At 56.2% G+C, this 12,604-nt stretch overlaps 1 protein-coding gene across 1 annotated transcript; it reads right to left on the minus strand.

Moving 5' to 3' along the window:
• Window positions 1–6,208: 6,208 nt before the first annotated feature.
• TMEM92 (transmembrane protein 92) lies at window positions 6,209–11,210 on the minus strand. The gene is made up of 5 exons (XM_080826491.1): window positions 11,054–11,210; window positions 8,422–8,447; window positions 7,348–7,422; window positions 7,011–7,206; window positions 6,209–6,770 (listed from the first exon to the last, which is right to left on the minus strand). The coding sequence occupies exons 1-5, from the start codon at window positions 11,120–11,122 to the stop codon at window positions 6,663–6,665; spliced, it is 474 nt and encodes a 157-aa protein (XP_080682617.1). The 5' UTR covers window positions 11,123–11,210; the 3' UTR covers window positions 6,209–6,662.
• Between the last annotated feature and the right edge of the window lie 1,394 nt (window positions 11,211–12,604).

A 12,604-nucleotide genomic window follows, 5' to 3' on the forward strand; every position in this document is an offset into this window, starting at 1 on the left:
CTGTTCCTCCCAGTGGGTACATCTTACCCACAGTCTCAAAATCAGGAAACGGATACCGGGACAATGTGTGTGTTTGTCATTTTATCACCCATGTAGATCTGTTGTAATCATCACTGCACACAAGGTACAGAGCTGTTCTGCCAAGGCAAAGACCTCCTTCCTGCCACTCCTTGATAGCTACACCCGCTCCCTCCTATTCCCAACCCCATGTCGTCCCTGGCCACAGGCACCCAGTAATTCATTCCCATCTCTATCACCTTGAGGAGACTGATGAGTTTTATTTATTTTTTTTAAGATTTACTTATTTTTAGAGAGAGAGAGGGTAAGGCATGTGCGCGTGCCCAGTGGGGAGGGAGGAGTACAGAGAGAGAGAAAGAGAGAGAGAGAACCTCAAGCAGACTGACTGCCCCCGACGCGGGGCTTCCTCTCACGACCCTGAGATCATGACCTGAGCCGAAATCAAGCGTCGGACACCCGGGCACCCTGAGACTGAGTTTTATTTTTATTTATTTATCTTTAAAGATTTTATTTATTTATTTGACAGACAGATCACAAGCAGGCAGAGAGGCAGGCAGAGAGAGAGAGAGGAGGAAGCAGGCTCCCCGCTCAGCAGAGAGCCCGATGCGGGGCTCGATCCCAGGATCCTGGGATCATGACCTGAGTCAAAGGCAGAGGCTTTAACCCACTGAGCCACCCAGGCGCCCCTGAGACTGAGTTTTAAATCCAACTTTTGGTCCTGCCCAGCTGTGCGACCTGGGATGAGTCACATGTCTTTCCGGACTTTGTTCATTTCACCCATAATAATAAGAGGTTGGACTACATCAACATTTCTCTCAAATTTCAGTAGGAAGATAGGATCCTGAAGCTCCACAAGGATTATGAGAAGGAAAAAGGGTTTTATGTTGACATAAACTGCACCGGAGCAGTTCCTTAACCTAGTGTTTCTCTTGCCGGGACTTTAGAGCTTTGCTTTCGAGGTGGCCGTGAGCACGGTGGTGACAGGGTGAGTCAGTCAACAAAGAGGGACGTCTGCCACACGGGCATTACTCTAGACTTCGGATGGGACTGGGGACATGGCAAAACACGGTCCCTGAGGAGGCTGGGTACAGAGGGGGGAAACAGACTGTAAACACGTAAGCACACAGATAAATGAGAGCCCTTCCAGTCCTGGGAAGCATGGTAAGGAAGAGAGTGCGGCGCTGTGAGTGTCACAGGTGGGGTGTTACCTTTTCAGAGAAGGTAACAGCTGAACTGGAACGAGGGTGATGAAAAGGTAGCTGCCATGTGAAGACTGTGGGAGAACTTGAGGAGGGGGACAGATCCAAGCAGAAAGGCGGTCAGATACCCTGAACCAGGCTGATCTGGGACAGTCAAGGCTCAGAGAGAGGGCCGCTGTGGCTGGGATGCAGTGAGGAGGGAGGGGAGAAGTAAGAGGTGATTTTGGAGGGGATGGGAAGGGCCACACCTGGTGTGTCCTGCAGGCCAAAGTCAGGGGGGTGGATTTTATTCTGACTACAAAGGGCAACGAGCGGAGGCTTCCAAGCAGCGGAATGATGTGTCCTACGTGGGCTTTAGAAATTTCTCCTGGACTTCAGTGTGTAGGATGAACAGAAGGGGCGAGATGGACACAAGAGCAGCAAGCCAGGTAGAATGTCCCTGGGATGGCCTAGGCTAGACCTGACCGTGTTTCGGTCCAGGGCTAGGACAGTGAAATGGAGGAAAGTCGTATGGGTCTAACGTGGAGGCAGGACGAGAGGGTAAGAGACAGAGGGAAGTCACAATCCCTGATTTCAGGCCTCCGCAGCTGGCCGACTGCCATCTATTTAGGGTGGGACAACTTGGGAAGGACTCAGATTTGGGGCCAGGTGGAAGGAAGGTAGAACCTAGCGGTGGCCGTGGCATGTTCCTCCGGTGTCCCCATGGAGGTGTTAGGTAGCTGAAGGGGACTTAAAGACAGATGTCTGCAGTTCAAGGGAGAAGTCTCAGCCACAGATAAAGATTTGAGATCCATCGGGCAGTAGATGGTTTCTGAAGGCACAGAACCCGATGACAGCCACTATGGGTGGGAGTGAAGGTAAGGACAGAGCCAAAGTCAACTCGGGTCCCTCAGGCCAACTATCATTTAGAGATGGCGGAGGAGGAGGGGAAAGTGAAGGAGCTTGACAGGGAGCTGTGGGCGAGTAGGAGGAAACCCAGGGAGGGTGGCATCAGGGAAGTATGGAAAAGAAAGTTTTTCAAGAAGGAGGAAGTGACTAAGTGTGTCAAATGTCACTGACGGACTGAGTACATGAGGTTAGAGAACTGACTTTTGACTTCAGCAAAATGTAGGTCAGTGGTGGCGTGGACAAGAGTCACTGCAGGTCAATGACGGGGACAAAGGGCTGGCTGGAGCGCGATGGGACGGGGATGCAGTGGGGGAGGGGCATGAGGGTACCGGGGCAGGGCTTCAATAAGACGGGCAATGAGGCGTACTTACGCCCAGAGGATAACGACAAAGGTCCACTCCGGAGGGAGAAATGGCTGACGAAGCATCACTCGGGCAATGAGGTACTGAGAGGGCACGAGGGGTAGAGCCCAGCATGGGGACGTCACCGAGGTTGGGGGTGGGCAGTGTCAGGTGGCTCTCCTGCGACTGTATCCATTTCTGTCTCTGAAGTCTGTGGCACCATCACCAGCTGGAATTGAGGCCGGGAGTGTGGAAGATGGCAGAGAGCAGAAGGCAGGCATCAGCCATCTCAAGAATGAGGATGGGAAGCTTCTAGGGGGTGTTGGAGGAGTTGAGGGCCCGCTTGGGATCTACAGTTTGGATTCTAAAGTGACCCCAACCGTCCAGGCGTGCTGGTTCTTAAGCAAAACCCAGACCCAACCAGAGTCTGGGGTTTTGCCAGGAGAGTATCATGGATGGAGGGGGGTTGGGGGAGAGGCAGGGCAGTGATGATCAGGCTGGATCAAGGACTCCAGGCTGGGTGAAGAGGCGAGCGACGTGTGGCGCCATACGGGGCGAATGGCCCTGCATGGGGGGCTAAGGCTCGGAGGGCTCAGGGGCTCAGAGAACAGCTGCCTTGGGGCTAAGGCAGTATCTGAGCTAGAAGACAAGGAGGTGACCTTTGGGGCTGGAGGTTTGAGGGATGACACGCTGGAGTGCGTGGCTGATGTGGAGGGTGGTGGCGAGGCCGTTGCAGTCAAGGGCGATCCGTGAATTCTTTGACCTCCTTAGCCCTCCCTACGTGGGAGTCTGAGAGCTACATCCTACCAGAGCTGGGAGGGATGAACCTCTCCACCGTACAGAGAAACTGAGACCCAGGGATGCCGGTGGCGGAAACTTCCAGATTGGAATCCGGAGTTCTAAATCTCAGCCCCAGGGTGGGGGAGATTCTTGTTGGTGTCATCCCTGTCCCCCATCCCCAGCTTGCCCCCTGCTGCACAGCTCTCCCCTGCACCCCCCATCCTCTAGGGAAAGTCTCCTGCACACACAGCCACAAGGAGTGCCTTCCTGGTTTTGACCATGTCACACGTGTCCTTACAAACGTTCGGTGGCCGATCTGCACACTCGTTCTGTCATTCATCCTCCCAGTTAATTATTTTCTTTCGTTCATTCATTCATTCATTTATTCATTCATTCTGTGATTCCATCTTTCATCATTCTTTCGCTAGCTTCGATCTGTTAAACCAAGTGCAAAAGATGAGTTCTCAGCCACTGGGAAATTGTCATCCACCGGACCAACCCACCAGACTCCCGACATGGACGGCCTGCCTGCCAGTCCCAGAGCTGCCTCAGCTAACATGTGGGGATCACATGTCCTCAAACGCCTGGCAGGTGTCCAGGCTTTCCCCTGCCCGCTGCTCATCTCGTCCCTGACTGCCTATGTCGTATGTGTGCCAAATGTTGGAGCTCTTCCAGCCTCTCCCCAATAGCCGGCCTCATTATATATGAGCTGCTGTCGACCAAAGTCCACAAGGCGAGTCTTCATAAACTTCTAAAGCTGCCTATATCTCCATTAAAGAAGTCTTTTTTTTTTTTGAATCCGAGGAAGCAGTGCTTGCTCGTTGTAAAAAATACGACAAAGTACACAAGGTAAAAAAAAAAATCCCAAGGTGCCAACCACTGTTACAAGTGGGGCAGTGGGTGTGGTTTCGTTTGTATCTTTCTAGATCTTTACTAAACATTCATGAAGGAAAGAAGCATATATATATATAAATATGCATGATCAAGTATATATTTACAAATTGAGATCACAGACTATTATTCTGCAACTTGCCTTTTGCCTGTGACAATAAATGATGAGCGCTGCTACAGGCTGGTGCTGCAGATCTCCTTTGTCCTTTTTATTTTTATTTTTAATTTATTTATTTTTTATTTTTCATTTGACAGAGATCACAAGTGGGCAGAGAGGCAGGCAGAGAGAGGGGGGGTGGGAAGCAGGCTCCCTGCTGAGCAGAGAGCCCGATGCAGGGCTCGATCCCAGGACCCCAGGACCATGACCTGAGCCGAAGGCAGAGGCTTTAAACCACTGAGCCACCCAGGCACCCCTCCTTTGTCCTTTTTAAAGGCTGCACTGCACTCATACCGTGGATGGACCTGGCGTGTGTAATTGGCTCCCATCGATGGCCGCGTAACTGGATTTATGCCCCCAGCTACAACGCTGCACTGGACATCTTCCCGGGTTTCTCTGAGCTTCTCTGAAGGCTCCTTCCCAGAACCGGAACTGCTGGGCCACGTGCATTTTCAATTTTAACGGATACCCAGTGCCAGGCATAGCGCCTGACACAAAGTAGGAGCTTTGTAAAGATTCGTGGTGGGATAGGATGCCGCTGCTATGTCACGCTTCAGGGTTACACTCTTTCCCCTCCCCGCAGCCATAAGCAGAGACACCTAGAACTGGCTGTTGTCTGCCACCAGGTCCCAGCAAGGCTGGGTGTCACGACAACCAGACTTGCCCTCAGGCCACTCTGGGGCTGCTAGGGAGGACTGAAGGGTCTTGTGCCATCTTTGATGAAAGGCAGCGTTGTCCAGGCTGAAGAGGTCCTCCTCCTCAAGGTCTGCAAAGCCCATTGCTTAATGTCTCCCCCGCCCAAGGTGGGTGTTTACCCAGTGAGGGCAGCATCAGCCCTGGGACTTCTCCACCTGGGGCTAGACACACTTGCATGAAGCAGCAAAGACATCTTCCTTCTCTCCCACCCTGGATCAGTCCCAGAAACTCAAGCGAAACTTCTCATGACTGCGCTCATTCTCCTAACTGCTAACTCTGATACTGTCCCTAGCTACTGTTGCCCCTCAGGAGCTCTGTCCCCAGCCCCAGCCAGGCAGCCCCTGTCCCTAACATCTCCGGGGCTGTCGGTGCCTTTCCCTCTCCCTGGCCCTGCCGCCTGCCTGGGTTGTGACATCCTAAGCCTGGGTATTATTGAGAACGCTGGAGGCGGCATCCCCACCTGCAAACCACAGCCAGTTCTCCCTCCGATCCTCCTAGGAGCTTTGGCCAGTGTCTGGGGAGGAAGGCCAGAGACATTTGTGGGCTGCAGGGGAGCAGGGCAAAGGCAGGGTCATGGCAAAGGTGGCATCCCTGCCTGAGCCCTGGGACACCAGCATGGAGGGGGTCTCTTTCTCTCTGCATCCCCCATGCTAGTCCCCCAGCTCCACGCTCTGCTGCAGGCCCCATGGTGACTCATGCCCCGCCAAGACTCTCTCCCGTGATTCAATGACGAATGCTTCTTTCCTCTTAGAGGTTAACGCCACAGATGAGCTCAGGTGGGAGTGCCCAGAACCACACATGGGGCTGGAAGAGGGAGAATCTGCCCTTTCCTCTCCTCCCTCCAGGAGCTTCCAGGGTGGGGCAGGTCAAGGTCTCCAGAGTCCCTGCACCGCAGATGGCCAGCCTCCCCCACATCCCTCTCCTTTGCCCCCTCCCTATACCCATGGTGAGAAAGGCAGGAACTGAGCACCACATCCCCTGGGCCGAGCAGTGGGAGGACGTGATGGGGAAGAACAGAACAGTCACTTCCGCGTCACCCCCAGCTCCTGGTCCAGGCTCGTTAGCATCAAGCCCTGGGTCTGGGTCAAAGCTCACAGATGGACTGTCCGCCCAGGCTCATCACTGACACATCAAGGATGGAACGTGGGGTTCAGTGACCTGCCCACACTCCAGTCCCCCAGCGGCACGTGGGCTCACTCCCCAGTTACCTCCCCACACAGCCAGAAGCGGACTCTCAGTGACAATCAGCTAAAATTTAGTGAGTACACAGGTGGGGGAGGGGGGCACAATGGGGTCTTCTCTAGAACGGATGCAGTCAAGTCTCCCAGGAACAGGAGTGCCCTCTAGAAGATCTCGGAGCTGGCTGTCCAGTCAAGATGTGTGTATCCCCCCAAAACAGGGTTCCCTCCACACCTCAGAATAGTGCATCCCACTGTCAGGTACCTGACATGCTCCTCCCGCCAGCCTCTGACATGGGATTGGGATTGGGGGGTGGGGGTGGATGCTGACCCTCCAGACCAGCGCTCCTGACCAGAGAGGCAGCGGAGTCGGAACCGGGATAGGAAAAGCAATAAGTTAAAACCAAGAACAGCCACGTGGCAGGACAGGTGGGGACATCACAGGGGTCCCACGAGTCTCTAGCTTAACCAAGGAGGCATGGACGCTGTTGCTGCAGGCAGGCGGCTGCGGGGCTCAGAAGGCTGGGTTGTCGATGCCCCTGGGCACCCTGGCATATTCTTCGGGACTGAAGCTGTAGGGAGGGGGCGGCTCCATGGGGGGCAGGACAGGTTTCAGAATAATCTGTAGGCGAAAGAGGGGACAGAGTCTTCTCAGGGCCTGGCACCAGCCATTACCACCCAAGTGTTGGCTGTGTATCCCTCCAAGGAGAAGGGCAACCCAACGGTGGCTGCAAAGCCCCCTCGAGGTCCGGGGGCCTGGTGGTGTAAGGACGGCCTCACTATCCCGTTGCTCTAGAAATCTGGACAATAGGGAGGTCAGGCCGGCTGAGGGACGGAGCAAGGAGCGGAGAGAGACACCCACCTCGCTGTAGGGGGGCGGGGGGTCAAAGGCAGATGTCCCGACCCTCTCTGTGGGGGCAATGGAGGGCGGCTCCGGGGGCCCCTGGTGATCCACTGGGGGGTCCTGCTCCGGTTCTCCACAGTTGCGACAGAACCGCTTAGCCAGGCAGCAGATGCACAAAAGGGGAAAGATGATGAGGAAGGTGATGACGAAGATCCTGGGGTGAGGAACCACCGACATCTCCCTGAGTCCCTGGGCTGTCCCCACCACCCCTCCCACTCCAACCTAGACCACCCCTTGGGCAGGAAGTCCCGGTGCCCCCCCATGGGTGTGCCAGAGGAGCTGGCCCTGGGCTCACCTCAGGGGACTGGAGAAGAGCTCGTATTCTTGGCAGCAGCTGTCACCACAGCATTTGAATCCTTTGGGGCAGGTGCTGGGGGGTGGGGGGTGGGGCAAAGAGAGGCTGTTGGTACCAATGTGGCAGGAAGATCCCAGACTCCCCAAAACTCATCCATGTCCTCTGGGCACAAGCCACGCCCCAGCAGGGTGGGTAGTAGAGGACCTGCTGCGGCCGAGGGGAAGAACCTGGGGCTGGGACTCAGGAGCTGGATTCTAGGCTCACTACTTGTGCCAAGTCACACTCCCTTCTGGGTCTCAGTCTCCTCATCTATGAAATGGGTGTAATCAATGTCCTAGAGACTTCAGCAGGTGGGGGGGGGGGCAGAGTGTTGTGGCGAGCCCTGTTTGGTGCCCACGGACTAAGAGGTGGGAAGGAGAGTGTGTTCCTGGAACACCCAGGCTGACTTTTTTTTTTTTTTTTTAAGATTTTATTTATTTGACAGAGAAAGATCACAAGTAGGTAGAGAGGCAGGCAGAGGGGGTGGGGGAAGCAGGCTCCCTGCTGATTCAGGGCTCTATCCCATTACCCTGAGACCATGACCTGAGCCAAATGCAGAGGCTTAACCCGTTGAGCCACCCATGCGCCCCTCCAGGGCTGACTTGATGGAAGCATTCATCCCCTCAGGCACCAGCCCACCTAAGCCCCTCCGCATTGCGCTCAGGCCTTCTGGCATTTACGTTTTAAGATGGGCACAGGCGGTTTGCCTGCCCCACTCCCCGGGGGTGGGGTGGGTACCCTCCGAGGAGAGACCGCCTGAGACCCGGGGGGCGGGGTGGGGGGTGGGGGGTGGGGGCGGAAAGAGGGGCGGGGATTAGACTTCAGACACGCCCACAAGTGCGACTCCGCCCCGCTTGGCTGGAGGAAGAGGGCGGGGAGTGGGGGGGAGCGGGGAAACCCTCTTCCGCAAAAAACGCAGTGGGTGAACATAACAAATGAGGTGACTTTCTGCCCCCCCACCATGAAGGCAAGTAGAGAAGGATTCGGCGTGTCTCCACCCCAGACTGGAAGTTATAGCCCAAACCCCAAACTTACAAGAAGAGTCCACATCTGGCAGCAGCCTGTGGAAGAAAAGAGGCAGAGGTTGGGGGGTCATAAACCGGGGAGCGGCATCTCTACCCACCTGCTGCCCGGTACCTGAGAGCCTGCAGCAGGTTCCCAGTAGATCAGCACCCTCCCCCGAGCCTGCTCTGCACCTCACCCAGATCTGTGACCGGAGCCCCACCTGACACCGGGCACCCGCAGCTCTTTCTCTCGGCACCACACCCGCTCACCCCCACGTCTGTAAGCTCACGCCTCTTACCTCCCCTCCAGTCCATCTCCTTTCCATGCCTCATCTACAGTCAGGGGCACCAGCAACTCTCCTGCTCATCCAATCACTCCCCATACCGCAGGCAAGTTCCTACCCAGCCAATCTCATCACCCAAAACCTTGCTGGAGGCCCCCCTTCAGTGGCTCCCTGGTGCCTGGACCCCCAGCAATCAGCCTCTCCTCTTTGCTCTCTTGCACACACACCCACTGGGAGTTCCCTGAACACTCCTGGCTGTTTCACACCTGTGTGCAAGGGCAGGCCCTCTTCCTCCTGCCTTCCTTCATGGTCTGCCAAAGATGGTGGGGTGGGGTTCCCTGCTCTTTGAAGTCACCCAGACCCTACTCTCCGGGCCCAGCTCCCTCCCTTCCTCTTCTACACCAGTTCTGGGGGGGGGGGTATCTAGGGTACGGGTCCAGAATTTAACCATAGGAGTAGCAATGATGTGTAAAACCTTTGCCTGAAACATTCTTAGCCCAGGTATCTGCAAAGCTGGCTTCTGCCCCCCACCATCTTATTGAAAACTCCATCTCCTCCCCCCAGCACCCCTCACCACGTTCTTCTGCAGCGCTCCTATCCACATCTAGCATACTGTAAGTTTCCCCTTGTCTTGTGCATTGTGTGTCTCATCAGAAGAATGTAAACTCCGGGAAGGCAGGCATTTTGGTCTGTCATCACTGGTGAAAAACCCATCCGCCACAACATCCGAAGAATGAATGGAAGAGCATTCACTGATTACCTGGTTTCATATCCTCCCAGCTGCTCCCAGACTGCTCTCAGACTGCAGGGGGGGCGGGGGGGGGGAATGCAGGGGTGGGAACACAGGAGGGAATGGGAGGTTATCTGTCACTCCACCCCAGCCTCGGGGGACAAACAACCACAGTAAGAAACAGATGTCGACCTTGGCAACAAGACTATCAAGTCTTCATACCTTTACTTGAAATAACTCAATCACCTTTCAAATACTAATGACAGTAAAGCCAAGAAAACCAATGACAGCCAGTAACAGGTGGGCTGATTCCCCTATTCCAGGCTCAGGTCCTTCCGGAAGCCTCCCTCCCATAAGCCTTGGCCCCGGGGGGACTAGAGCAGGAATCAACCCCCAAAGGCTGGCCCAGAGAGATCTGGAGCTTCACAGCACACAAAGGCACCTGCAGAGCTGGGGACAGACCAAGGGGTCCAGGCACTTGGGGGTACCCTCTTCCCTCTCCAGATTCCAGACCCTGTCTCTCCCCACTCTCCAGGCCCCAACTAAGAAGGACAGAAAACGAACAGGTTTAATAAATTAATCCCGAGTTGGTGTTTGGGAGGGTAGATCTCCCAAATTCTCTTCCCCCACTTTAAACTGGGGTGGTCTTGTCTGAGGTGGCTCAGTTTTGAGTTTCACTGAGCATCAGCACTGGTCCTGGGAGCCTCAGTTTACAGACACCTGCAATGGGGATCCTGTCAGCCCTTGCTGCCTGAAGTTGCTGGGAGGAATCGAGAGGATGCTCAGCCCAGGGCTGGCAACCACGGCTTGCCTGGCGGCTGAGGAGGAGCGCCAGGGCTTGGGGGCAGAGCCCCGTGAGGCAACACGGTTGTGTGACTATGCCCTGTTCTGGGGAGGGAGCCCGGGATGTCGCTGACATTCTTTAACAAAAGTGAAAAATTCCCGTTCTAGGCCCATGTCAGTTGCCAAGATGATCTCCCATCCCAGGACTGGACAGATCTCCCCCAACATTTTCTGAGTTTAACAGAGGAACGGGAGGAATGAGGGGGTGCATAAAGCCTGCGACCCGCTCAGAATCACTGATTTCAAGGGTCAAGCCAGCCTTGGGTCCAGCAGCCAGATCAAATCCTGCCCAGGCTGGAATCCTACTTCCACTCCCAGGAGGGGTGGAAGGAGCCTTCTCTCCCCTAAGGCACAAACACAGTCCCAGAGAGGGCGAGAGCTTCCCCCAAGGTCACCCAGCACTAGAGGAACAGGGTTAGGGTGACAGGCTGGCCAGGCGTCCAGGCCTCAGGCCCCCCTAATCCCCGCTTTCTGAGGCGGCGGGAAGAAGCGGGAAAGACAAGCCCTGGCTAATAGGAGGGTCAAGTCCCACTCACAGCGAGGCACAAGGCGTCAGATGGTGGTGGGCAGAGGTGGGGTCCCTCTACACGGTGCCCCCGCAGGCGACAGGAGCCCAGACCTTCTCAGGGACTCCCCGCTGCCCCCACATCCACCTCCCCGGCAAAAAGAGAAAGGAAGTCGCTAACTGCGTTCGGTCACGAGGAAATCCTGACAATGGAAGGTGGTGACCGGGCTCCAGAAGTAGGCCCCTGACCCACAAGGGTAGGGCCCTGAAAGTTCTATACTTTCACCTCCCGAGCGCTCACCTGTTGGGGGCCGGCCAGCAAGCCGAACAGCAAAGTGGGTACGAGGCCGGGGACCCAGGTGTCGGACATCCTGGCACGGGGGCCGAGGAGCTTCCGTGTGTAGGGGGAGGAGGGGAGAGGCGGGGCGGCGACCTCTCCCACGTCTGTCCACCTATGGGGCCCCGCCTGGGGATGGGGGCGGAGCTTATGCACCCGCGAAGGGCCGGACTTGGGGCAGGAAGGGGGAGGGGGAGGGAAGGAGAGGGGAAAAGATCGGGGTTGGGTATTGAGAGTTGGGAGGTAGAAGAAGTTAACCGGTTTAAAAAAAAAAAAATGGGGTCAGTTCTTGAGCTACTCCTTGCCTGCCCCCGCTCCTCCTTGCCCGCCCCCGCTCCTCCACTCCTAAGTGGCCCCGGGCTTGAGGGAGGTAGTGCTGGGCCGGGCCGGGAGTGGAAAGGATGCGGGCAGAGCGAGCCGCCCACTTCAAACCCCTTCCCATCTGGGCTTGCGGGGGACAGAGATTGAAGGAGGGGGAGGCGGAGGCCCGGGAGTGGGTTGAAGGCACTGTATGGGGGCGAGGTATCACCTTTTTTTTTTTTTTTTTTGGCCAAGAAGAGAGGAAAGGGCGGCTTGGTTGATATCAGGAGCATAATATTGGTACATTTGTGTCCCCCCAGGGTCCCCTGCAATCCTGGGAGAATGTGTTCCTACACTTCCTTTATTTGACTCTAGGGGAAATTGAGGCCCAGGGTTCGGAGACTAGCCCCCTGGCTCGGCAGCTGCGGGAAAAGCGGAAGCTAGGCGAGCAGGGGCGCGGCCCAGCAGGCCCATCCGGATTCCTGGAAAGACCCCGCGGAGGCGGTCCCGGCTGGGAGGGCCGGATTCCCACCCTCAGCGGCCGCGCCCCAGCCCTCCAGGCGCGCTGTGCTTCCCGGGTCCCGCCGGCAGGTGGCAGCATCGCCCAACGCCGGATTCCCACGGAGCATGGCTGCGCTACGCTGGGACCCCAGTTAGGGTTTCCCTGAGCTCCCGCACAAGGGGAGCTGGCTGGTGGGCGGAGTGGAAGGCCGCCTCGGGGGTCATAGGCGCGGGGTGAGAGCCAGATGCCTAAACACGGAGATGTGTGGACCCCGTGCCGGAGCAGGAGAGATGTGGCCCGGACCCCTGGGGAGGGGGCACAGTGGAGATGGTGGGTGGGGGTGCTGTTCCCAGGCCGGGGGAGACAGGGAAGGGCTGCCGGCCGGAGAGCTTGTTAGGCATCCCCTGCCGCGTCTCAAATCTGACTTTGCCACTGAAAAAGATCCCCAACTTAGTAGGGATGGTCAAGCTTCCTCCTCTAAATGTCTTTTATTTTTCCTTTTTCTCTCACCGCTTTCTCTTTACCTCTGTTCTCATCTCTGTCCCTATTGTGTAACCTCTCCTTGTCTCTCCCCATTCCTCCCGGTCCGTCCTCCTGTTTGTTCTCCCCTATCGCTGTCTCTGCGCGGTTCCTCTCCATCTCTGCGTGTTGGCTTGTTTTCCCATCTCTGTGAATCACTGTCTCCCTTGGAGTCAGTTTCTCTGTGTGTGTTT

This window comes from Martes martes, assembly GCF_963455335.1.
Source record: "Martes martes genome assembly, chromosome: 16".
In the NCBI taxonomy this organism is placed as follows: domain Eukaryota; kingdom Metazoa; phylum Chordata; class Mammalia; order Carnivora; family Mustelidae; genus Martes; species Martes martes.